The following is a 27626-nucleotide window of genomic DNA, read 5'->3' as shown; positions in this document are numbered from 1 at the left end:
CGGTCATTGTATTCGGGTGGCCTGCGGGCCACTGTAAACACTGAGATGTAAGGAGGAAATCAGAACCCATTGTGGGTCCCTAAAATGAATGTCTTTTCAGCTAAACAGATTGCTATCAGCCTAGCAGAGCCGACTCATGTTCCTTTTCGCCCGGTCATTTCCTTTACTGCGTGTCTGTAAGACCCACCCACTCCGGTGTTTCTCAGGATTATAGGTTTTTAGGTCAAGCAGAAACCCTGGGGAACGCCTGAAAAACCCAAACACACGCAGTTACATTACGCATGCGCTGGATGACATTGCCTCCACCGCGGTGGTGTGTCTCTGAGGCTGTTGTGCCCGAATTTGTGTAGATTCTCTCGCTGTGCAGCCGTCTGCAACCAGGAGCACCGACTGAGAGCTTTGCTCTGAAGCAGCTGAAGATTTCCTGGTGGGCTGAAGGCCCCGTCTGAGAACCGCCTGCCCCTTCATTCATTTCAGAAGCTTGATCAGTGGGCCCTCCACGCTCGCTTCCTTTGTCCTCCTCGGGCAGTTCCACAATGAACGAGGCACAAGAGCCCTTGGCCATGACTGTCCACCTCCTTGCCAACTCGGGGCACGGCTCGCTTCTGCAGCAAACTCTGGACCAGCTCCTGGACTGCATTTGCCCAGAGGTGCGTCTCTTTCTGGTGTCAGAGCGGGTCAGTCCCGTGAAATACTATGACAGGTGTCACTCCAAGAGATCACGGTTCCCCGGGATGTCTGTTTTGCTCTTCCTGCAAGAAAGGCTCGGAGGAGAGCGGCTGTTTCGAGTTCTTGACTCCCTGCAGCACTGGCCATGGCAGTGCTACCCTGCCCAGAATGCGCCGGGAAGACTGTGTCCCTACATTCTTGCCAATCAGGAATTCTACAGTCTGGACAACCAGATGCCCGTCTGGGGTGTGAGGCAGGTGCACTGTGGCACCGAGATCCTGAGGGTGACGCTCTACTGCAGTTTTGATAACTACGAGGATGCCATCAGACTCTATGAGATGATCCTGCAGAGGGAGGCCACCTTGCAGAAGAGCAACTTCTGCTTCTTTGTTCTCTACGCCACCGAGAGCTTTGCTCTGCAGCTCTCCCTGAAGCAGCTGCCTCTCGGAATGTCAGTGGACCCGAAAGAGTCTTCGGTGCTGCAGTTCAAGGTTCAAGAGATCGGCCAGTTAGTGCCTCTTCTACCCCATCCATGTGTCCCCATCAGCCGCACCAGGTGGCAAACACAGGACTATGACGGCAACAAGATCCTGCTGCAGGTATTTCTGTTTTGCCTCTATGATCTTTAGATGCACGTGGAACTGTGTGATTTCACACCTGACACGGGCCTTAGAGATGATTTAACGTAGTGGCTCTCAACCTTGGTTGCACATCGGAGGCCCTGGGGAGCTTTCCCCAAAATTCCCGTGTCATGGTTACACTCCAGGCCAGTTAGATGGGAATCTCTGGGGGCACCCAGGTCTGGATATTCTTTTAAAAGCCCCTTGGATGAGTCCATTGTGTAGCATGTAGGGTTGAGAGTCGCTGATCTAATGAAATCCCCTCATCTGACAGGTAAGGAAGTGTAGAGTCCGTGAGATTGTAAGTTACACAAGTAGTTTGCAGTAGGATCAGATGACCCCCCATTTCCTAGATTTTTCTTTGACCATGCTCATCAACTATATGCAAATACTTTGCCCACCCTTTGGGTTCAGGAATATCAGATCATCTGACCTAAGGAAGTTGAAGTTGTAATTATGATTGAGGATGTTAACTTTGCAGTCCTGTTGACTTTCATTTTGAAGCGTCCTGTATCATTGTCAAATTTTAACCCAAATCAAGTTAGACGGTTGGAACCCCTTCAAAAGAAAATCTTGAAAGGAAAGCCTTTTTCTATAAGCATCCTATTGAAACCAAACGTAATCACGATAGCTACCACGTGTCATCTCTTATGGTGTTTTATGTGGCACTTGAGACTTGCCCTTTAGTAGCTGCGTGACTTGGAGCCTCAGTTCCTTCCTTAGCACAATGAGGGTAACAGCATCTTCCCAGAGTGTAGGTTGTCGTCTACACTAAATGACCTAACACTTATAAAGTGCTTAAGGTAGTGCCCAGAATGCAATTTTAGCTGTTAGTGTTCATATTATGCCCTAGATTAAGTGTTTTACATTGATTATTTTATTTAATCCTTATTACAATCCAGGAAGTCAATATTTTCCCATTTTGCAGATGAGAAAACTGAGGGGTAGAGGGATTCAGTTACTTGGCCAAGATACCTTTGATGTGTCTACCTGGCTCTAAAGCCTATGCACTTAACAATTGCAATCCAGTGCTCTGTGGGTGTGTACGTGTGTGTGAGTGTATGCAGGCAGCGAGATATGTGTGATATTCACAGCAAAGTACTCTGTGGCTTCTGATCTTGAGAAATGGTCAGAAACCCCTTTCAGGCCTATTGGATAAAGCAATAAAAGGCTAGAAGATGAATTGTCTTTCCCTTTGATTAATTTTGTTGTCATCAGCTTTGAGTTATTAATAAAATACAAATCACATTCATACTGTATTAAATCATTTCACCTTCTCGTTCACATAGGGTGGACAGCCACTGTTCTGTGAGTTGTCTATTGTATAACTCACTACATAATTTCCAAGGCATCTAAAGTTTCTCCTTTAGCCTTAGTTAATCTCCAGAATTTAAAATCAACCTCACTGTCAAAAATTTAATATGTGTGTGCAGCAGGGGGCACATTTTTAATCATTCCTGTTTTAAAGGCTAATGGCATTTTCACTCCTGAACCAAGGCTTATACAGCTTAGTTACTTTGGAAAATTGAGTCAAATTTGGGGAATGCAAAATAGTTTTGGGATTAAAACGTCAGTGAGTCTAGGCTTTTGCAAACAAAATGGAGGATTATCTTCTGGAAACTTCTGCTTCAGGTCTTATATCATAAAAGTCCCTGAAGAAAGTTAGCAAAGGCTTGACTATAATACACCATGAAAGACCGTGCACTGTAGCTATTCCACTCCTGTAACAGAGTGAATTTTTCAGGCTAGAAAACCCAGCCCAGAATTCCTTTTGGAGGAGAGAGAAGATGGGGGGTGAATGCATTCCTTTTTGCAAGTCGATAGTCTGTCTTAAGCAGCATGCCTAGAACCCAACTGTCAGCTCTGCCACCTGTGTCTTGGCCCTGTCCCCAGATTGGCCCTTGTGGTCGCCAGGTGGCTGCCAGCATCTCCGGGGACTACATCCTTCAGGTGTGCTCTGAGGGCCTCACCCCACAATGGTCCAACACAATTTCAGGACTCACTCCAGTTGGACCAACTTGGTTCACCTTCTCTTCTCTAAATCAATTACTGTGCTCGGGAGAATGGGATGGTGGGGATTAGCTTAGTTCTGAGGCAAGAGCTTTACCTCTATCCCTAGATTTTTGTGGAGTCAGACCCTCCTGGGACTAACTGGGTGGCCCAAATGACTGATGTCAACCGAAAGAAAGAAAATAATACCTGTTCAAGGGAGAGCCACAACCACAGATTAGCCTCTCTGCATGTAACCCTTCCTCAGGGCCAGGATGGATGTGTGTGAGGGGTGCTGGACCCCGTGGGGGATGGTGGGCAAATTTTCCCTGAGGAGTGATGCCGGGCCTGCTTGAGCCAGATGGTCAAGAAGGAAGTAGCCAGATGAAGAAGGGAAAAAGGTATTCCAAAGAGAGGAGGTGGGGTGACAATGTGTGGTATGGCATTTCCGGGGAAGGCCGTGTTCAGAAAACTGCCTGAGGTTCCATGTAGCTGGAGTGGAGGAAGGGAGTCGGGGGAAGAGGATGGACAGATGGGCAGAGGCCACATCATCAGGAACGTGGTCAGCCACTGGAAGGTAAGCACCATGAGGGCAGGGACTGTTTCTGTCCACTCCTCTGTTCCCAGTACCTGGAACAGTGTCTGGCACGTGGTAGGCAATATATTCTTGTGTGAATGAACAAGAGCTTAGCTAAGTAGCTTCTATTTTATCCTTACTATAATCAGCTGTCACAGATGGAGCCTATGAATGGTACTGACGTGTAATTTTTGTTATGAGACTCAAAAGAGAGAATATACATGGAAGTGCTTTGTAAAGTAAAAACCGCAGGAGGTCGTGCAAAAGCAATGCAATTATTGTCTGTGCATGTAAGAATGCTACTGGCTGTCATGCCGAATACACAGTGAACAATTCTTTTCCCACATGACTTCTTGTCGTTGAAGACTATCAATGCTTCTCTGAGTCTAGAATGTGTATGTTTGATGAGAGTGATGTTGGGGTATACAGTAGATGCTCAGCAAATGAATGAATGTATGAATAAATGATCAAGTGTGTCAGTGTTCCTTCATTTACCAAATATATGTTGAGTGCCTACCTTGGGCCAGGCACTGTTGTCCATTGGGCAGTTTGCATCCTGCTGTCTCAGTTCTTAGTGGATGTGAAAGTATAGTGGATTGACTCTTCCCTCCCCGCTCTGAGTGGTCCCTCTGTCTCTGTATTTGTCCCACTGGTGGTAGCGATGGTGCCAGTGTGCACTGAGGGAAGGTAGGATGGGCGATGATACCTCCTCTCTTTTCAGACTTTCCCCAATGTAAACTCTGCCCCCAGTCAAATCAGACATTTTGTCAACTCGACTACAGGCAGTGTCTCTAGCCAGCTACTGCTGGTTCTCAGCTTTCTCCACCTGGGCCATGTTGTCCAAAGTTGCATTCTTTGTCCTCTTTATAGATTTTTTTCAATTTACAACACTTATAGTTCCTCTTCCTTGGTCCATCTCTTAGGCATCTCTGACTCAGACAATCCAGGTGTAGAATCCACCACTTTATATCAGGCTTCTGGCAGACTCCGAATTCCAGGTCATTCAGTTAGAATTGGTGATTTTATCATTCAGTTTGATGTTCAGTGGAGAGAATTTATAGATTAAGAAGGTAGGACCTTGCTGGAAGCTACAAGCAGTGCTCCTGTAAAGTCTCTATTTCCTGACCCTGTGGGAAATAAGACAGTCATCCCTCTGTTGACCATTGGTCAGGTGTTCTGCGCAATCTCACGCTGCCCTTACAATCAAATGGGGAGCCGGATACTCCCACAAGTGTTTGCAGTCCCAGGCAGCTTGTGGTAAATGTTCTACGAGAGCTGCAGCTCCTACCTCATATGTAGGGACGGAAAGGGTTAATTTGACCAAGAGAGTCTGGGAAGTTGTGTGGAGGAGGTGTGACTTAGAAGATGACCGAATCAGGCGGTAGCAGAGTGTAGGGCTAGAGAGTTCTAGAGAGTTTAGGAGAATCACTTTTGGCTAAGAATGGATGGAGGAGGGTGTCCAATAAGCTCTAGCGAGGCATTTATTAAGGTTTTTAGAGAAGAGGCAGACATGATTGTACCTGTAATAGATAATTTAGGATGCTAACCTTGGTTCCATCACGTGGGATAGGTTGGATGAGGACTATGCTGACCAATTCAGAAGTGATTTCTATTGTCCAGTCAAGGGCCAGCAAAGTTTTGAATAACTGAACTTGCAATTCAAACATGAGGTTAAATATGAGTTATATTTCAGGGGTAGACTGGACAGATTGGGAAACGAATTAGAGATGGAGAGTGAAAAAGAGGGAGGTGATGATGGGGTTGGATGCATTGGGTTTGAGATGATTGCAGGTCACTCAGGTGAAGACATTCCAGAGTCAGGCGGCCTCTGAGGGCTGGAACTTGGGAGGAAGCTTGGGCTAGGGACATAGGTTGGAGTGATGGTTGATCCCGGGAAGAAGTGATATTATCAAGGAAGAGAGTGTAGAATGAGAAAAGATGAAGGCAGGACCTGTAAAATGTCCTCACTTCAGGAGTGGAGAAGGAGAATCAGTGAGAGAAACCAGGAGCAACCAGAAAGCAGGAGAAGACCACGATGTCACAGAAGACAAGGTGTCACTTGGCGGCGTGCTGTATTCCCTAAGATGTGGTTTCTCAGACGTGCTAGAACAGGTGCCTCAGGTTCTTCCACTCTGGCCTCCTCACCAGGCAATCCATCTCTGGTTGTGTTGCCATTGACCCTCGCTAGATCGCCACCTGCTGTAGGGCCAGCTCTGCTCCGCTGGTAACTTCTGCCATTGTGGCCCTGAGCTTAGGAGCATCTTCTTGGCAAAGCCTCCACAACATTACTGAGACCAGGCTATAATTTTCGATGAGATCTTTCTGAAGATTTGAGGATAAAGGGGAAAAACAAGAAAGAATTCTGTACAGGAAAGATAACTTGCAAGCACCTCTAGATGTCACCATTCTCAGAGCTCCTAGGCCAAGACGTGACCTTGAGGTCTTTAATAGATCTTTTCCCTGTGTTCTCCACATCCATCTGCAAGAGGTGCTCCAGGCCAAACTCACACAGCAAGAGAAGGAAGGTTCCCTCTTACCCACCTAAGGCCTACCTTCCAAGTCTTCTTTCTTGACAAGAGTTGACTGACTCCCAAGATCAGTGAAATGAACAAGTTCACACCCATCTTCCTCTCCCACCTTCAGAGTGGTGGGGTCTTGTTCTTGCACCTGGACAGGATAGTTCAATTACACGAGCATATGAGCCCAACATTAGCACGATGTGGGGTATTCGGTCTCAACTACAGATGTTGCTCATCAGCTATTCATTCTAATGGCTTTTCCTAGTTTATTCTCCCCCGTCAGTTGAAACTCATGTCTGCATACCTTTCCTTCAGTCGTTGGGCTTCACCTCCGGATCCCCTACAGTTAGTGCTTGAGTTAGAATCCACATAGCTCTCCAAGACAGAGGCATAAAGTCTCGTGTTTCTGAAAAAGATTCTGTTTCCCACACACATTCCTCTTTTTACTCTCCAGTTGAGAGCCATCCCTGTAGACTTAATGCTGACCTCTAGAACTTTCTGTGGTGACGGAAATATTCTATGTCTGCACTGTTCAGTATGGTAGCCATTGGCCACATATGGCCATTCAGCACTAAAAATGTGGCATTAAAAATGAGGAAATGAATTACTAATTTTATTAATTTGAATCTACATTTAAGTAGCTACATGTAGTTAGTGGCTACTGTATTGGACAGTACTGGTCTGGGTCACTTCTGAGACCTCTTGCGACGTGAAGCTTCTATGACTATACTGTGTATAGCTTCACTGGTGGCAGACCCTCATAATTTCAGGGTGGAATTCAATTAGATTCTTGGAAACAATCAAAAGATACTTGGCATCAATTTTATTGAACATGGTAGATGGATTAAGCAATTTTTCACATTTTTTTTTAAGAGCACAAGATATGCACCTCTCTGGTAACTCTAGACTGGTTTTTCTGCACTAATTCTGAAAATAAGATTGCCAAAAATCTTCCAAAAATATTTGATATAATTATCAATCTTTTAAGTGTATGTGTATAGCTTTTCATGATATCTGCCTATGGACAGCAGACAGTTAATATTATAATATGATATTATATTATATATAACAGTTAGTGCCTCATATGCTGTGCGCTGGGTTCCATAGTTTCGCTATAAATATCTCCATTTTATAGATGAGGAAACCGAAACTTAGAAAGTTTAAGTAAATTGTCTATGGTCACACAGGTAGCAAGGGATAGAGTCAGGTTTCAAACTCAAGTCTCTCTAACTCCAAAGTTCAAGAATTAAATAGCTATGCTATTTTTGTTTTGTTTAAAAAAAGATTTTAACATATAGTGTTTTTTCTAAAGACTTTATTTTTTTAAGAGCAGTTTTATGTTCACAGCAAAATTGAGAGGAAGGTTACAGAGATTTCCCGTGTACCCTGGCCCCCCCACATGCACAGCCTCCCCCATTATCAACATCCCTCACCAGAGTGGCACATTTATTACAGTTGATGAACCAATATTGATACATTGTAATCTCTCAAAGTCCATAGTTTATCTTAGGGTTCACTTGATGAGTTTGGACAAATGTATAATGATGCATAGCCATCACTATGGTATTGTAAAGAGTAGTTTCACTGCCGATCATATAACTTAATTTAGTAAAACTCTAAGGTTTCAAGTTACCAAAAAGATTTTGAAGCTATTTTTAAGTACATATATCATAACACATAATCATTGCTAAAAAAGTTTATCTATAAACTCTAATCAGCTAAGAGTTTATCTGAATCATTGTTGGTATTATTACTTTAAACAAATTGTTATCTGTTAGATCAATTAAAAATAAGAAAAATGAAGTTGTATTTCACCTGCACTTATTTCTTCTTTAGTGCTCTTCCTTGCTTTTTGTAGATCCAGTTTTCTGACCTATATTATTTTTCTTCTCTCCAGAGAACTTTTTAACATTTCTTGCATGGCAAGTCTACTGCCACCAAATTCCCTCAACTTTTGTTTGTCTGAGAAAATCTTTTTTTTGCCTTCACTTTTGAAGGATAATTTCACAGGGTACAAGGTACAGAATTCTCAGTTGGTGGTTTTTTCCCAACACTTTAAATATTTCACTCCACTCTCTTCTTGCTTACACGAATCTGAGGACAAGTTGGATGTAATTCTTATCTTTCTTTCCCTGGTTTCTTTCAGGATTTTTTCTTTACCTTTGATTTTCTGTAGTCTGGAAATGATGGACCTACGTGTACTGTTTTTGGTTTATCGTGCTTGGTATTCTCTGAGCTTCCTGGATCTGTGGTTTGGTGTCTGACATTAATTTGGGGCAATTCTTAGTCATTACAGTTTCAAATGTTTCTTCTAGTCCTTTCTCTCTTTCTCCTTCTTCCGGTATCCCCATTATGTGTATGTTACTCCTTTTGTAATTATCCCACGGTCCTTGGATTTTCTGTTCTGTTTTCTTCGGTTTTTTTTCTCTTTGCTTTTTGGTTTTCAAGGACTGTATTGATATATCCTCTACCTTAGAGATTCTTTCCTCAGCCATATCCAGTCTACTAAGAAGCTCATCAAAGACATTCTTTATTTCTGTTACAGTGTTTTTTATCCCTAACATTTATTTTTGGTTATTTTTTAGGATTTCCATCTCTCTGCTTACATCACCATCTGTTTCTTGCATTCCATCTTCTTCTTTATCCATTAGAGTCCTTAGCACATTAATCATAGTTTTAAATTCTTGGTCTAATAAGTCCATCATCCCTCCATATCTGGTTCTGATGCTTGCATTGTCTTTTCAAATTGTATTTTTACCTTTTGATATGGCTTGTAATTTTTTTCTTGATAGCCAGACAGGATAGCAGGTACAAGGAACTGCTGTAAATTGGCCTTTAGAGATGAGGCAGTATGGAGTTGGGGAGGGGAAGCATTGTATAATTAGGTCTCAGTCTTAGTGAGTCTAAGCTTTGAATTGTGAACTTCTTAAGTGTTTTTAATTATTTTTCTCCCCCGCTTAAGGCGGGAGAGGATGGCTAGAGTGGGTTGGAGCTGGGTATTTCCCTTCCCCAGCTCAGTTAGGCTCTGATAACACACAGCGGGTCAGGCTCTGGTTAACTAGTTTCCTGAGAACAGGACTTCTAAGAAAAGAGTGCTCTGTTGTATTTAAAAATGATTCCTTCTCTCTTCCCCTTCTGGAAGCATGGGGGAATTTTTCTCAGATATTTACTATGAGAAACTGGTCAAACTCTTGGAGGTAAATCTCACACCACTGTGGGCCCCCTCCATGACTGGGACCCCCTGGAGTTTTAACTCTCAGAGTTGTCCTCACTGATGAGCCTCCACACATCCATCAATTCCAGTGCAGGTTTCCCTCGCCCAGCACTGGGTCCTGTGGCGGTTTCCACTTGTGAGTCTGCTCTGGGAAGCCGTGACTCTCTGTATTTGTCTGTCTGTCTCTCCAGTCTTGGGGGACTGTTTGCCCTGTGTCCTCACCTCTTTTACAGATGCTGAAAGAGTTGTTGCTCTCTCTAAGGCCACAGTGCGTGAGTTCAAGACGTCAGCAGCATTGGTAAATGTTGACCACTCCTGCCTTGAAAGTCTTTCCTCTGTGGGCTTCTGTAACCTAACTTTTAAATTAAAAGCTATCTCTCTGACTATCGCTTTGCTGTTTTTTTTAAAAGATTCAACTCTTTCTTCTATTTCTAAATCAGGTTTTCTCAACCTCAGCACTATTGACATTTTGGACGGAATAATTCTTTGTTGGAGGAGGAGATGTGCTGCATTGCAGGATGTTTAGCAGCATCTTTGGCCTCATCTATTAGATGCTAGTGGCACTCAGACCCACTCCTTCTAGTTGTGACAACCAAAAATGTCTCCAGACATTGTCAAATGCCCCCAGGGGGCAAAATTGCCCCCGGTTTGGAACCACTGTCCTAAGAAGAAGGTTTCCCTAAGATTAAGAAATAAAGGCCATCCTGTGGATTTAGTTATCATCTTTGTTCAACTTACTCCTCTATTTGCATCTCCTCTATCTCTTGAGCTTTTATTTCCAAGTCCCGGTAAGATCATTTAAACATAATGTCTCATCCTCATCTCAAATTCAATCCAAACAATCATCATCTACAGGCCGCCCCTCAGCTTCTCCAGCTCTGGTCTTTCTCCCTTTTGCACAGGTTTTGAAACATCAGTCATTTCTAAAGCCTCTTTCTTTCAGAAACCCCACGTTGAGTCAGCCCCCAACTGTTCCAGTTTTCTTTCAGAGTCATGTATTTTTCCCACTTCCTCCTTTAAACCCACATAACTTCAAATGTGCATTGTTGTTATGACATTCTAACTCTTCCTGCTGGCTCCAGGCGTTTCTGCTTTATCCTGCAACCTTTGTTGAAACTATTCTTAAATGACTGCCCGATTTATGTTCCTTGTCAACTCAATAACAAAGTCAAGCAAATAAAATTAAAACTCACTTGCCTGGATTTCAAGGCCCTTCATAATCAGGCCCCACCTAATATTTCCCTTTGCTGCCTCATTCTTGGCCTATCCCAACCTCCATTCCAGAACACCCATGTATGTTTTATTTTTATTGTTGTGAAATATACAAAACATAAAATTTATCACTTGAACCATTTTTAAGTGTAAAATTTAGTGACGTTAACCAAATTTACAATGTTGTATGACTGTCACCATATCCATTTCCAGAACTTTCTACCACCCAAAACAGAAACTCTGTACTCATTAAACAATATCTGCCATTCTCCTCTCTCCCCGTCACTGGTAACCTCTATTCTTCTTTCTGTCTCTATGAATTTGTCTTTTCTAGGGAACTCATATAGGTGGAATCATATACAATATTTGTCCATCAGTGTCTGGCTTATTTCATTCAGCGTAATGTCTTCAAGGTTCATCCATGTTGTAGCATGTGTCAGAATTTCACTCCTTTTTAAGCTGAATAATGTTCCATCGTATGGATATCTGCATTCATGTGTTATCTAGGCTGTTTCTTGTCCAGCCATGTATTTCTCTTCCTCTTCACTCATCTGCCCTTTACGGCTCTATGCAAATGCCACTTCCTCCATGAAACCTGCCGTAAGTTCAAGGTCACGTGAACCACATTCCTAACTAAGACATTTTACACCTAAATTTTATAACGCACAACTGATTATCTATGTTCTCCTTCTTGTACTATATAATTTGGGACTTCATGACTCACCATCTCTTTTCAGCATTGTATGGTAAATGTTTATTTCCAGGAGAGAATCAGGCAGACAGCTGCTTCTGAAACACGTCTTGGTTGATGGATTGCTTGTTCCCAGGAAATAAGTTTATCTCTTCAGAAAGGTATCTATTCCAGAAGCTAAGTTTGGCCAAAGCAAGCCTGTGTTTCTTTCCATCTACAGACATTTAGCTAAGTTCATCTTCATGTTCTTTATTAGCTATTTAACATTAAAGAACATAGTCTTTCATGAAGTTAAGTAATTCATTTTATTCTTCTTCTGTAGCATTTCTTTCTTTTTTCTTTTGTGAGGAAGATTGGCCCTGAGCTAACATCTGTTGCCAATCTCCCTCTTTTTGCTTGAGGAAGATTGTTGCTGAGCTAATGTCTGTGCCAATCTTCCTGTATTTTATGTAGGATGCCGCCAGAGCGTGGCTTGATGAGTGGTGCTAGGTCTGCGCCCAGGGTCTGAACCAGTGAACCCTGGACTGCTGAAGCAGAGAGGGTGAACTTAACCACTACACCACCAGCTGGCCCCCTTAGGCATTTCTTTGTTTTTTTTGTTTTTTTGAGGAAGATTAGCCCTGAGCTAACATCTGTGCCCATCTTCCTCTACTTTATATGTGGGATGCCTACCACAGCATGGTGAGCCAAGTGGTGCCATGTCTGCACCCGGGATCCAAACCCTCAAACCCTGGGCAGCCGAAGTGGAACGTGCGAACTTAACCACTGCACCACCAGGCTGGCCCCACCCCCTTAGGCATTTCTTGAGGGCTCCTTTCTCATTTCTGAGTCTCTCTGCTGTGCTCACTCATACTCTATTCCTCCCTCTTTGTTCCTCTCCTAATTTCCTTCCCATTCTCCATTGCAGCCTCTAACATGCCCTACATAGCCACACACACATCCCCACAACTCCCACTTCTACACTCTCGCTCAGTCCTTTGGTTTATGCTGCCCTGAAGAAACACTTGTAGGCATTCCTCAGAAGGTTGCTGATGTTAGAGACTGGTTTCAACTCTTAAGTAAGCAAGTCTGGCGCTGTTTTTGGGTTTCTTATTGTCTATATAATTTGTTTCTGTGCAATTTTTTTCTCAATGTAAGAGAAATCCTCTTTTGCTATCCTTTGGAATCACTTTTAGTAAAAGACAATATTACTTTCCTTTCATGATGTCACTCTGCCCCTTAAGAGCTTAATCATTTTTCAATGATGTATATTCTCTTGTTTTTCAAGTATTTACAGTTAAATGAGTGATGAATGGTCTTCCTAGCAACAAATGATCTTCCTGTTCATCAGGATAGTTGCTAATGTTCCTTGAAACTTGAAAACTGGAAAAAGCCTATCTCAATTTGTAACATTTTACAAATATTTCTTAGAAAGATGAGCTCTAAATGATCAGAATTCCTACAAATGCATTTCAATTTATCTTTTGGCAAAATTTTTTGGCAAGAGGACCTTTATTCTCCCTTAAGGGATTTATCTCAATCACTCAACATTATGTTTCTCCTGGAAATTCTTCATTCCAACTGCACACATTTGCATTTCTATAAAATGTTGCACTCATTTTTGCTATTTGGTCTAAGGATCTTAGACTTCTCTTAAAGAAAGAAATGTTGACATTCTCTTGTCTTAAAAAGATTGCAGAGGGCCAGCCCTGGTGGCCTAGTGGTTAAGCTCAGTGCACTCTTCTTCAGTAGCCCAAGTTTGACTCCCAAGTGTGGACCTAAACCACTCTGTTAGCGGCCATGTTGTGCTGGAAGCCCATATACTAAAAAATAGAGGAAGATTGGTATGGATGTCAGCTCAGCATAAATCCTCATCAGCAAAAAAAAAAAAAAAAAAAAAATTCAGAAATGGCCATCTATGTGATGAAAGTCATTTTGCAGTTTCTTGATAAGACTCTCTATCTACCTAATGTCAAATAATTATGGGCCTAATTTATAGATTCTACACTTCCATACATGCAAAAATTTATATTTTGTTAGGTATTAAGTTTTATTTATTTATCGAACAGACGTCTAGTGATTACTTGTCATGTGTCAGGCACTGTGCTGTGTACTTGAGAAATGATGGAGATGTATACAACCCTCCTCTTTCAGATGGCAAAGTCCAGAGGAAGACACAGAGAAGTAAGCAGACAAGGGAAAACAGTGTGGTAATTGCTATGATGTGGGAAGTATAGGCTTCTAGGAGAGTCATAATATTATTGATGATGAGAATAGCCATCTTGTTTCTAGCACTACCATGTCCCAGGCACTATTATCACCTAATCCTCTCAACAACCCTATGACATTGGTCATTATTTTATTATCTCCTTTTATAGATGAGGAAAGGGAGGCACAGGAAGATTAGGTAACTTGTCTAAAGCCCCATTGAAACTGAACACAAACTCAGGTTTGTTTACTCAACACACAGCAAAGCCAAGCACTGAAAAGTCAGGATTGTAGCAAGGAAAGAGGTTTATTATCAAAAGGCAGCCAGATGATGAGATGGGAGTAAAAACTCAAATCTACCTCCTCAAAGGGAAAAAGGTAGGCGTTTTTATCTGGGGTTTCAGGTAGGGGAGGGGGAGCATGTGGCCTTGCTGGCTGGCATCTTCCCACAAGCTTTACCTTAAGTCTCTGGCATCACCTTCAGTTACATTTGGTCTTGTGAAGCTGAATCTCTTTTTTTCCTACACTGTCTGGACTTTTACTTTCTGGAAAAACAGCTTACTCATCATGTACTAAGGAGAAACAGAAAGATCTGGTTAGTTTTAAACAACGTTGATTATTAGTAGCTGAGTATGTGTGTGCACAGCTGCAGGAAGCAAAGCTTATCTCAAATTTTTGTCTCTTCTTTTTTTTTTGGTTTTAGCCCAGGGAAAATTTTAACTCATTTGTTCTCGGTCTCACCATGCCTAATAAGTGGCAGAGCTAATATTTAGGGGCACCTAACTCAGATTCAGTGATAGAGAAAGCTTCAAGAAGAAATGATGTGTAAGCTTCGAGTTGACAGTGGGTTTTTAAGAAAAAGGGTTAGAGGAGACACACCCCAGACAGACGAAATAATATACACAAACACTGGCATTAGGAAGGAACAAATAGTGTCCAAGGAATTGAAAGAAGTTCAATTTCGGCAAGTGGAGGTTGAAGGAGAGGTAGTGGTGAATTATCAGGCTGAAGTAAGAAGGAACAGACCATGAAGCGTGTGATAGCCCATATTAAAGGGCTTAGAGTTTTATCTTAAGAACGGTAGGAAGCCATCTGAAGCAGGAGGGTGACATGATCAAAATTATTTTCAAAGCTCCTCTGGTAGTGAAGTAGAGAATGGATTAGAAGGAGGTAAGACCATCCCTGGGGAGTTTCGTCAGATGGCTGTTGCAGTAATTGAGATGAGAGATGATGACAGCCTGCCCTAGGATTAATGGCGGTGGGTGTGGAGAGACAGGAAGATCTGGGAGATGTTTGGGAGGTACGGTCCATGGGAATGGATGACATAGGGGATGGAGAAAGGAACATGATGTTCTTGCTTGAGTAACAAGGGACTAATGATGCCATCTTCTAAGACAGGGAAAAGAGTAAGTAAAACAGATTTGGTGTAAGGAGGGAGATGAGTTCAATTTTGGACATGTTGAGTTTGAGGAGCTGGTGCCTGAAAGGCAGTTGGATAGGTAGGTATGAAGCTTAAGAGACAGATCTGAGCTGTAGTTAGACTTCTGGGAGCCTTAGTCATTGAGATAATACTTGAAAGCGTGGGTGTTGAGATTGCCCTGGGAGAGTGTGTAGAGTGAGAAGAGAAGACGGCCCCGGTCAGCACTGAAGAGCTACAGGGTATAATGCACTGACAGGGGAAGGGGCTCCTCCAAAGGAAACTGGAAAGGAGTGGATGGACAGGAAGGAGAAAATTCAGAACATGTTAACATAGAAGCTTAAGGAGAAGAAGACTTCCAAAGGGAAGTAGAAAGTCAGTCTTGTAAAATTCTACCAGAGCTCAAGTAAAAATGAGTGGCAAAGAGGCTGCTTATAGATGATCTTGGCAAGAGCTATTTCAGTGAAATGGTAAGAGGAAAAGTCAACGCCACGGGTAAGGGAAATGAGGGAAGGCTAGTATGAAAAATGAGCATGGACCAATTTTATAAACAGATTTGACTGTGAAGGAGAGGAGAGCTGGACAGGGAGAGAGGGTTGAAGGACTGTTTTTCACTATAGACTTATGCATGTTTAATTGTTATTGGAAAGGAGTAGGCACAGAAAGAGAGAGAGGGAGAGAGGGAAAGATAGAAGAAACAAGATAATAAAGTGGGAGAAAATGAATAATGGATAGGTTGGGGTCTCCATGCAAGAGGTGGTGGAATTCACAGCACGGAGAGAGACTGGTCATTTTCCTTGTGGAGAGAGTGGGTGAAGTTACGGGTAAGTTTGGTGGAAGGAAACAGGGAAAGCTGCTACCTAATGATGGCTTTTGTTTTCTCTGGAATCTAGATGGTGAGACCATCTGATGGGAGTGCGAGGGGGAGGTGGTGCCCCTGAAGGTTTGAGGACAGTTCAGAAGAGTCAAAACAGCTGCTTGTGGTGAATGGAGAGAGGTGACTAGGGAAGCAGGAGGACTGGCAGGTAGCCTGGGTGGAGTTGGAAACCAGCCTGCATGGTGGCACCAATCTGAACAGTCGTTTGCTTTTCTCCAGCAGCCTGGGCACTGGTTCAGAAGATGTGGGCAGGTGATGGATCCCGGTTTGGGAGGGATGGAGGGAGGCTATGACAGAAAGGGAGGAGTGCAGGGGAGTTGGAGGTATTGGTGAGGAAATGCTTGAAGCGTTGGTCTTTGGACTCAAGTTGACTATGGAAGGCAGTGAAGATAGAATGGGGCTGAGGGGAGAAAGTAGGGAGGGAGATGTTGATATGGAAGAGCAAGTGTAACGGAGAATTGAGTGCTGGAGCTGGAAACAGTGGGTGATGGCCTGAGGGTGCTAGGTTTAAATTACATCCTTTGGAGGTGGAGCATTGTAAGGAGGACGAGACCCACTGGAGGGGCCGTGGGACTGGGCGAGCAAAATTGAGTGCAGGGAGACCCTGGGCTGGCTCAGCTGGGCCCACTGACTGTGGACCCGACTCTGGAGGGCACTTCATGGGTGTCCTGAGATGTCTAGGTTGTAGCTTCAGGACCAATTTTGTTCTGATCTGAGATTGATTTAGGAGGCAAAGGGGAACTTACTCAGGCCTCTCTTTCTATTGCTAGAAAATTACATAGGAGCCCCAGAGTCCACCTTGTGGATTTCCCCATCTTCACTTCCAAGAATCAAAAGGACTGAATAATTTTTCTTCATATATCACAGACACATTTATCGTTTTGCTGTTGAAAATTAGGTCTTAGAAGTTAACTATTTTTTGATGTTTCATACCATACATTTAAATATAGTCAATTAGGAAATGGTTGAACATAAGCCATCAACACCAAATGCTGGTGAAGATGTGGAGCAATGGGCGCTCCCATTCATTGCTGGTGGGAATGCAAAATGGGACAGCCACTTTAGAAGATAGTTTGGCAGTTTCTTACAAAACTAAACCTACTCTTACCATCAGATCTGGCAATCACGCTTCTTGATATTTACTCAAATGAGTTCAAAAACAAACCTATGGATTTCCTCTCCCAGATTGCAGTCTAATATCAACTCTGAACGATTTCTGAATATGGAAATGACCATGCCAGTTTCCATTTCCAGAAGAAAAAATCTTCCTTAGATCAAATAAAAAGGCAGACTATTATGTCAAATGATTCTCCAAGAGGCAAAGAGGTCAGCCCTTTGAAGGACTGGGGGAGTTTGTTCTCCGGGGGAAGGGAGGCCCCTGCTTACAACTAGGAGGTAGTATTTTCCCCTTGATTTTGAAAGGATAAATAAGGACTTTCCTTTGGAGAAGAGAATTTGGGGTGATTTGAGGTTGGGGTGGGGGAGAAGCCTTTACTATTGATTTTATACTCTTCTACAATACAATTACTTTTATAGTGAGCAATTACTACTGTTATAATAAGATATTTTTATTAAAAACTAACACTCAGATGAAAAGGGAAGAAAGGAAAGGAAGGGAGGGCAGGAGGAAGGAGGGAAGGAAGAAGAAGGAAGGAAGGAAGGGAGAGAGGGCTGGAGAGAGGGAGAGGCGAAGGAAGAGAGAGGGGAAGGGAGGGAGGGAGGGAGAAACGGGGGGAGGGAGGGCAAAGGAAATATCTGAAGTGTGGAGCAGGGGGTCAGCTTTATGCACTGAGAAACAGATTCACAGTGATCACAAGATAATGTGCTATGTGAGACCCACATTTTCCGGATCTATGGCAGCAGTTCTCAAACTTTGTTGCACGTTAGAATCACCTAGGGAGACTTAAAAATTCCTGATGCCCAGATTGCGCCTGGCCCAATGGAATTAGAATGTCTGAGGGTGGGAGCCCCAGACACCAGTGATTTTTAAAGCTCCCCAGGGGGTTCCAATGTGCAGCAAAGTTTGCGACAGAAATTGCTCCTTTGGGTTTGCACAGAGGGCGCATCCCGTGATGCGATGGGCCTCCCTTTGACAGCACCCCCACTAGAGAGAGTTTCTGATGCTGGCGGAAGCTCTCCTCAGCACAGTGGTGCACGGTGCTCAGGTGTGACTCAGTGCAAGCACACTTGTGGAGGGAGGGTTCAGGTAAATGCAGCTCTCTAGAGAACTGCCTCGGTCCAGGGGTAGAATCTGGAGATTCTAGAATAGTGGTTTTCAAACTGTGTTCTGAGGAGCCCTAGGGACCTGGTGAGGGGGTCAGAGCCACCACAGGAGGGGGAGGGGAGAACAAGAAAGGGAGGCCCAGCACCTCGGGGGGTGGGGGGGATATCTCTGGTGCTTCAGCCAGGGCTGCTCTGCCCAGTCTGCTTCATAGTTTGGGAAGAGATTTTGTTTGAAAAAAGGTTTTGTATTCTTAAGAGAGAGAGAGAGCAAGAGAGGGAGGGAGAGAATGAATGAATGAGAATCATTGATGTAAGCCAGGATCAGCCAACTGTGGCCTGGGAGCTAAGAATAGTTTTTCCATATTTAAATGGTTGGAAAAAAAATTTCATGACGCATGAAAATGTGTGAGATTCCAATTTCAGTGTTCATAGAGTTTCAGTGAAACACAGCCATGCCCATTCATCTGTGAGCTGTCCACAGCTGCTTTGTGGCAGAGTCGAGTCATTGCAGTAAAGACCACATGGCCGCAAAACCTCACGTCCTTACTCTACGGCCCTTTACAGAAAATATTTGCCAATTCTATGCTAAAGGAATTCATGGAAATCCCTTTTTTTGCTTTTTGCTTTTTGCAGCTTAGTAATAATCCTCTCACCGTTTCTAGATCAGAGAGAAAATTGAGAAGAGGACGTATCTGTGTATCATCTATATAAACACATACTGCATGTGTGTGTATGGTGATGGACACATTTCTAGACCTGGTTTCTCACTGTTCTACCTTCTTGCCTTGTGAGATAAATATGTACGTCTTTTTCTTTTAATAGACTTTTTTTTAGAGCAGTGTTAAGTTCACAGCAAAATAGAGCAGAAAGTACAGAGAATCTCATAGCCTCTCTTCCCCGCCGACACACACAGCCTCCGCCACTGTCAACATCCTGCACTAGAGTGGTACATTCATTATGATGATGAACCTACGCTGACGTATCATTACCACCCAGAGTCCATAGTTTACCTTAGGGGTCACTCTTAGTGGTGTACATTACATGAGTTTGGACAAGGGAATAATGATATGTATCCACTATTGTAGTATCACACAGAATAGCATACAGAATAGTTCATTGCCTTCTAAGGCCTCTGTGCTTCTTCACTTATTCATCCCTGCCTCCCACTTAACCCCATAACTCCCTAACCACTAACCTTTTTACCATTTCCATAGTTTTGCATTTTCCAGAATGTCATACAGTTGGAATCATAGAGTATGTAGCCTTTTCAGATTGGCTTCTTTCACTTAAATGCATTTAAAATTCTTTCTACCATTCTTTTTGATATTTAGTTAAGGACTAGGCCAGGTAGGGCTGGGCCCTGGATACCAGTTTCTAAGGGCTACTGACAAGATGGAGAAAATTGTCTTTTCCAGAAATCCTTTTGGCGAGAGTATCATATAAGGAGTAGGGGATAAGGCTCCCAAGAGTGTGAGGAAGGCAGACGGGCCAGCAAACTCCCCCTGCGGAGGGCGAGAACACTTAACTGTGGCGGGGTGTTGTTCAGTAGGATCTGTAAGTTTGGAACCAGAATAGAATTGTGAGGGGTTAAGACACCAGAGACCCCAAATAAGTAGTGCCCACCTTCTTTGTTTTTCCACATACTATTAGGGCTCCACTCTAAATAAATGGTGGCCCCAAATTTAAAGCATATTGGTTTAAAATGTGTCAAATGATTGGCCTGCCTGGAGTGCCCACATGTCCTGCTATAGCCCAAGATATATATCAGTATTAGCATGATTCAAAAGGACTACCAGCTTTGGAAGATTGAATTCTTGTTCCACTTTATCTTGATTATAACCACGTTTTGGTGGATTTTTAGAATTTTTTTCACGGTTGGCAACGCCGTGGTTGGCATGGTCAATCATTTACAACATGGATCGAAGCCACCGAATAATATGTATGAACACCTTTGCATCATTTGAACAACGATCTACCAGAACTGTGTTGTTGTCAAGGGGTCATTTGATTCTCAGTCTTAGCCTTGTCAAAATATTAACTTAGGGAGTCCAAGAGAGATGTTCCGAGCTGATGCTGATTACACACCTCATGATTAGATTGCATTTATTACTTCTATTCAATTCAACCAACTCTATTGAAAGTCTGCTGTGGGCACACACGGTGGAGGATGAATAGGATCAGAGTCTGTTCTCGGCACTTAGTTAATGGAAAACATCTGTTGCATTTCTTCCTCTTTTCCTTGTCCCATAGGTCCAATTGAATCCAGGACTTGGTGTCAGGAATGATGAGCTTTCCTTTCTGAATGGCGCCTCGGGAGCTGACACGATTCCCCAGGGCTCCAGGCTGACCTCTGCCTCTGCAAGAAGGACCTTAGAGCTGAGAAGCCGAAGGAGCCAGGACAGGAAGTTCAAGGAGGATTCCGTGGAGCACCCTGACCCCAGCGGGAGCCCAGCGTCACACAGCCCTAGTGGCACTTCATGGAAAAGTCGTGGCCGCTCGGTCCAGGCCAACAGTGTGGCCATGGGCACCCAGCTGCATCTGCCTTCTCCCCACCTCGACCCTGGGGCCAGAATGAAGGTCCTCAGCTGGGAAAACAGTTCCGAGAAACTGGAGGCAGAGACGAATGTTGACACAGGGTTCACCATGGTCAGTTCTGAACCCAGGCAATCTTTTCTGAGCAGGTTTCCAGGGCATCTGCGGACCAGCCAGCCACCATCCTGCTTGCCACCCTTCTCCTTAGGGGCGGCTGCTCCCAAAACCAGCAGAATCTTTAAGGAAAGTGTTCATCCTTTGTCCCTTGCTGGCCCAAGGGACCTTGGAGCAAGGAAGATGATCTCAAAATGTCCCCTTCATCTGCCAGTCCAAGGTGAAGAAAAAGAAGAAGAAGAATTCTTTATATAGCATAAAAGAAATGTGGTTTTCTAAAATGCAAGATCAGATAGAATGTTCTAGAAATGGAGCACTGACTCAGAATCAGCCTGTGTCTTGTTCAGCTGAGGGAAGCTGAATGCTGGCCATGCATAGATCTGTACTGCTTTTATTTCAAATGCTCAAAGTCTAACAGTGCCGTGGTTGTTTATTTGCTGTCATGGTCATACGGGAACACAGCCAACCCTCCAGGGAAAAGCCTGTGTCCTTGGAGACGCACTAACCCAGCTGGGTGTGTCGAATTTGGCACCCATCAGGATAATTGCATTGTATGCAAATGAGTCAGATGTGCAACACAATGCTGATTAGTGTATGTAATTTGGTTTTAATTTTTACTTAGATTGCATAGCTCATCCCCCTGGACAGCATGGACTAGTTATTCTTTAGTATTTTTTCATTTTTATGTGACCTCCTTTGGTAAAGAGGCCCCATTCACCACCTACACTCTAGAGATTTTGCCTTTAAAACTGTTTGCCTCTGGAATGAGTTAACATGCAAAGTGTTTTGAAAATTACAAACAATTTATTTTTTTCATGTTTAATGAGCAGAAACCCTGGAAGCCAGAAAATCAGGTTAAAAATGAAAGCTAGGCCCTAGGGTTTTCCTGCTTCATTTCTCATTTGCTTTGGCACCGCTCCAATGGGGCCAGTGGTTCATGTTATTAACAGAGAGGAATGTGACATGACTGGAAGATTCGAGATCTCCACTGAGTAGGGCAGGAAGATTGGATTGGTTGGATCTCTGGAGCAGAACTTGGATTCTTCCGACCATGTTCAAATTCCTAAATTCCTTTGCAATATTCATTCATTCATTCATTCATTCATTCATTTATACATTCATCCAACAAGTATTGATTGAGCGTCTAAATTTGAATAAGACATTGATGTATGGTACACATACCTTCTATGGCCATCAAGCCCAAAAAGTGTTTGTGGTCTCACCAGTGTGATAAATCCATTCTATCAACTCTTAAGAATATGTTGAAGTCCAAACTTATTCCTCTGGGACCTTTTTCCACCATTGATTCCCACAGCTGCTGCACCAGGCTGCAGTAAGCAGTCGCAGCCTGCAGATGGAGTCTGAGTATACCATAAATTACAACTATACTCTTAATGGACAAATTCTCAATTGCTCCTCTCTCTCAGCAGCATATTTTGGTTGGGTCTATACAGACATTAAAAAAAATCTGAGATCTGTGTGTTTCAGTTAATTGATAAGGCTGTTCGACTCCATGAACTTCATTCTCCAGGACAGATGTTACGTAGACTATAAATGCTGCTTTAGCTGGATCTTTTGGCGACTCTGATACTTAGTACACCCCACTGGAGAGGAGGATGAGTTCAGGCCTAAAGACGAATCTTCTGGCAGCGAGACTGGGCTGAGCCGGGGTGCTCTGCCCCGCTGAAAGAACAGAGATGGTCAGGAGTTGCAATGGACAAAGAGAAGCCTTCGAAATTGACTTTTGTTTTTGTCCTTACAACTTCAGTATATTCTCATTCTCATTTTCTTTCTCTCCCTCAGATTAAAGTTAGATCTTAGAAAGTGGAATGAAGAACTTAATTTTGGTGTAGTTTTCTATAATAAGAGTAAAAAAAAGTGAAAGTCTTATTGAACTATTGAACTGCCTTGAAAAGCACAGCAAGGGAAGTTCTGAAATTTCTCTCCCACTTTTTTTGAGGCTACCTAAATTTCTTTAACATAGCTCATGGGTAAGAACATAAGTACATGGAAATTATGAAGAATACTGAGAAATTTGAATGAGTACCGTACAAAATTGACTTGTAAAATAAGGCACTCTTAAAATGCTACATATTCTATCCTCCTTCTCAACACAGGAATTTGATTTACAACGTGATGGATGGAAATTCCAGTGGGTGAGGTGGGAGAGGCCCAGAGCGGGGTCTCAGCTTTTAAATTTACTATTTATGTGACCTTGAACTGTCAGCCTCTTTGATCCTCTGTTGCCTCAACTGCTGTAAAAAAGGTTGTTAGGAGAATCAAGATTATGCGTAGGAAAGCATGTGGATATTGTTAAGTACTATAAATATGTAAGATAGTATTATTACAAATGGTCCTTCAGACCCACAGTTTTTAAAATATCATGGCAACAAAAGATTGTTTTCCGAAACAACTTTTAGTAAAATCAGTGAGAACAATAAACTTAACTCTCTAAGATTTTGACTATGTGTGCCATTTATGTTCATATATCTAGGAGGAAAATTATGGATAGAAAGAAACGAGTATATCCTAAAGTCCAAAAGAGATTGTATGCAACAAAGATAAACTATGAACTAGTTTAATCTAATTTATGAAGTTAGCCAGACTATTAATTATATTATATTCCTTAAAATGTTTCACTTTTTAAATCCAAGGGACTCTTGATCATCAGATTATTTTATATATCTTTATGGGTATGCCTATTAAAAATCAGTTGCATTGGATTTGTTTGGCTATTTTTTAACCTTATTAATAGTATCCCATGCTTTTTGGCAAGCATTGTTTGAACACTGGTAAACATTAATAGAAGTGGTAACATTTGGAAACTGGAAAACAAATTTGCCCATATTTGTTCACTAGGGGAGGAAGAGCAGGGGGCTGGGGAGTGGGACACACCTTGATTCAGGAAGGGAGGTGGAGCGGGCGCCTCAGCTGCATCCCCATCCTCCTTCTGCTCGGATGGGACTTTGTGGAGGCCATCTTGGTCCTTCCACAACCTCCAACAATCTACTCGCCCGTCCAGTTACCCCCTGGAGGCACAGGCACAACCACCACCAAGAGGAACGGAACCAAGTGTGGGGAGAGGTGACAGCCCCTTTCCTCCCTCCCAGAGAAAGCTGGAGAAAAAGGAAGAGAAAGACGAGAAGAGAATGGAGCCCAAGCACACGGACCCCATTTTCTGTTGATGAGAAACTTCTCAATGTCATCTCCATGTCATAAAACCTATTCAGATATTCTTGAAAAACTTAACGCCCTTTGGCTTTCTGGAATCTTCTCTGAACCCTATTGTTTGGGCTTCTTCTCCCTTTTCCTTCTTTCTTCCTTCCCCTTTCCCCTCCCTTTTCATTCATTTTTCTTTCCTTCTCTTCTTTTCTCTCTCCTCCCTCTCTTCCTCCCTCCTTTTTTGTGTGTGAATTTGATACTCTCTTCATTCTTCACTCTGTCCTCTCCAGGAATTCCTCAAGGGGCTGACAAACAGCTGCAACTTCTAAATGGCCCCTTGGCTGAGCTCTGAGAGAATGAGGAAGAAGAGATGCTCCTTCTCTGAGGAACTTCTCCCCACTTCCCAGTCCATCCTCAGGATTTTCCTCTGGGATTACTAAATCCACATTGCTTAGAAACCAGCTGGTCTCTCCACCCACAACTCACTCCTTTCACCCCTACTAAACCTTTCTCTGAGGCCTGAGATGTTTCTTGAGCTCACTCACAATTAGCAATTGTAAAAATTAGCTGTAGTATGTGATGGCAAAACAAAAGGCGCTTATGGCCCCAGTGAGCACATAATTACGATTTATGTTATTGAGAACTTGGTTGTGTTAAACTTTATTTTCAAATATGTTGTTAAAGAAGTCTAGTTATTCCAGAAAATCTATCTGGGCTACTGAAGACATGACATGACAAGGTCTCTGCTTAGTGTGAGAAGAATATATTCTATTTGCAAATTCCCCTTCTGACAGCAATGTTTCTTTTTAAGGACAATCATTCTAAAGAGGGACAGTAACACTAAATCTGAGCTGAGGATGATGGCTGCCCCTTGTGGCACTTCTTGCAGGCGAGGTACTTTCCTAAGTATTTTGATCTTTACCTCAATTCTGTGAGGTTGGTGCTAAGATTATCCCCATTTTACGGATGAGAAAACTGAAGCACAGAGAGGTCAAGGGCCTAACCCAGAATTGCACAATGAGTAAGTGGCACAGTTGGGAACAGAGTCCAGGCTGTCAGGCTAAAGTCTATGCCCCAACCCCTCTACCATCCTGCTCCTTGAAGGGGGGTGCCAGAAGGGTGATCTTAGCTTTGGAATGGTGCCCACGCTGCCTCAATCTGAACAACTGGTGCACTGCCCTGGCTTCCTTTCTGCTCCTCAAGCATGCCCCACTTCTTCTGTCTGCCCCAGCCCTGGTGGGCTCCTTGTTGGTTAGGTTTGACAACATGAGGGACCCCCAGATGACACCCTATCGAAGCAGTCTTGGCAGGCAGCCCCTATTGCAGTGTCAGGACCAGAGTAGGTGCTTTTACAAATATTTTGCTCAATGAATGCACAGCAAGGGATGGGAGCACAAATAACCTTCCATTCTCTAGATGCCAGAGGTAAGAGGTGATCTTGGTCAGCTGGGGCTGCCATAACAAAACACCAGAGACTGGGTGGCTTAAATAGCAGGCATTTACTTCTTGCAGCTCGGGGGTCTCGGAAGTCCAAGATCAAGGTGATAACATGGTCTGTCTCTAGTGAGAACCCTCTTTGTGTCTTGTAGAAGGCCACTTTCTCACTGTGCCCTCATATGGCAGAGAGAGAGCTCTTTTGTATGTGTCTCTCTCTTTTCTATATTTTTATTGAAATATAATGGACATAAAACATTATATTAGTTTCAGGTGTATAACATAATGATTCGACATTTATATGTATTGCAAAATGATCACCACAATGTCTAGTTAATATCAGTCAGCATATATAGTTACTCCCAATTTGTTTTTCTTGTGATGAGGACTTTTAAGATTTACTCTCTTAGCAACTTTCAAACATGGAGTACAGTAGCATTAGCTACGGTCACCATGTTGGACATTACGTCCCCAGGACTTATTTTCTTGTGTCTCCTAGAAGGGCACTAATCCCATTCACAAGGATGCCACTGTTTTGACCTAATTAGTTGCCAAAGTCCTCACTTCCAACTACCACCGCACTGGGGATTAGGGCTACAACATATGAATTTAGGGGGACACAAACATTCATTCCACAGCAGAGATGAACCATTTCATAACTGTCTGTGTTCCGGTGTGCTCGGGACAGCCCTTCTCATCCGTGTTTCTCCATTTCTCCGGTGTGTACTTTTCCTCACTTGCCTGCTGACTGTTACAGCCTGCAGCAGCTCCCTCCTCATTTCATTGGTCCTCTTTGTGTATGAGCATCCCTGTACATTTCCTTCAATTTTTGTGCTGCTGTGCTCTATCTGACACTCACTCCCAAGGTTTGGGCTCGTCCATCCATTCCACAAGCATCACCTGTGTGCCAGGCCCCATGGATGTGGACGTTAGGTACCATGAACCTCCTGCCTCCATCTCCAGGAGCTTGTCCAGGCTCCCAGTGTCTTGACCTGCGAGCCTCACTTCAAAGGAACAGATTTTGTCTTCAAGAGACGTAGCGCTCCTGGACGGTCACAGCAGAAATGCTCTCATCACAAGGGCTGTTTGAATTCCCCCGGCACCGACGGTGGTTGATTCAAGCTAACATCCATTGTAAGTCATGGTCCTTTTTATATGCCTCTCCCGGGATAGCATTTGCATCTTGGAATTTTCTCTCGCTTTGCACAATAGTCTAAATCGTAAAACTAAGCATAACTGAATTTCAGCAGGCCTTTTCAATGGGGTGTGTAAATAGTTACGCTGTTCTCACCCTATCACGAGGCTGTCGCTAGAGGGCGCTGTGGCGACACAATCGAATCACCGGGGGCGTCTCCAAGCTCCTGTTTTTCTCTGCTTCACTCCAAGAGAGGACAAAGTAGATGTTTTTAAATTAATTTATGTTCAGGAAATTTCCCCTTAGGAATCTCAGTGAGAGGCAGAGCGCATCTAAATCACATCCCACCCCCACCTCCTCTGACTCGGGAGAGACACAGACTTGACCAATCAGGCGTTCTCTGCTGGAGTTCTGCCGCTCCCACGTGGGGATGGGAAGACGTCCTCAGGGTGGCGGGAGGCAGCCAGCCGCGCTCTGGTCCCGGGGAGAAGTGATGTCAGTCTTTGGCCAGGGAGCCCTTAGCCCACGTTGGCCTCAGGCCTGGATTTCATTGTGATTCTGCCCGTTCACCCTCCTTTTGTTCTTGTGCATTTTCGGAGCCTGATTCTCCAGCCTTCTGATAAATTCGTTCGCAGCTAGAATCAGCCAGAATCAGTTCTGTTCTTGCACCAGATAACTGAGATTGATACAGAGTGAAACGCTGATAAGGGTTAAGGCCAAGTGCAAAATTGGGGCACTGGGTCAGGGAATTGAATTTTCAAAGGGATAAACAAAGATGTTAAAACTGTTCATTGGGGGGCTCGGTATCTCTTTGAAGTTCTCTTGGCTTTGATTCTCTTGGCTTTTTTCCTGTTGGATTGCTTCTCTCTTCTCCCTCGTGGCTGTGCCAGTAAGAAGACGCGCCCCCGCCCCTTTAGCAGGCGAAGAAGGAAACCAGGTGGGACTCACAGAGCGGGGACAGAGTCCCTTCTGAGACTCAGCTCTTCCTCTAGACTTTTGTCCAGACTAGACAAGAAGAATCCTGTGGGCTACATGTGGTCTGGCTTAGATCACC

General features: G+C 43.5%; 1 protein-coding gene across 1 annotated transcript; it reads left to right on the top strand.

The window, feature by feature from the left end:
* The first annotated feature begins 33 nt into the window (after positions 1–33).
* FAM124B (family with sequence similarity 124 member B) lies at positions 34–23296 on the top strand. Its single transcript, XM_008519106.2, has 2 exons — positions 34–1268; positions 20446–23296. Exons 1-2 carry the CDS (start codon positions 537–539, stop codon positions 21094–21096), a joined length of 1383 nt encoding a protein of 460 aa, XP_008517328.2. The 5' UTR covers positions 34–536; the 3' UTR covers positions 21097–23296.
* Positions 23297–27626: the final 4330 nt, after the last annotated feature.

The sequence above is a fragment of the Equus przewalskii genome, chromosome 5 (assembly GCF_037783145.1).
Source record: "Equus przewalskii isolate Varuska chromosome 5, EquPr2, whole genome shotgun sequence".
Classification (NCBI taxonomy): Eukaryota; Metazoa; Chordata; class Mammalia; order Perissodactyla; family Equidae; genus Equus; species Equus przewalskii.
The sequence above is the reverse complement of the archived record's forward strand: the minus strand, read 5'-3'. Positions and strand labels throughout refer to the sequence as shown.

What these genes read in the sequence shown, in the direction of transcription:
- FAM124B (XM_008519106.2), top strand. Translation starts at nt 537, where the DNA reads ATGAACGAGGCACAAGAGCCCTTGGCCATGACTGTCCACCTCCTTGCC. An exon ending in GCAACAAGATCCTGCTGCAG is followed by an intron (nt 1,269 to 20,445) that starts GTATTTCTGTTT and finishes CTTGTCCCATAG; the next exon opens with GTCCAATTGAATCCAGGACT.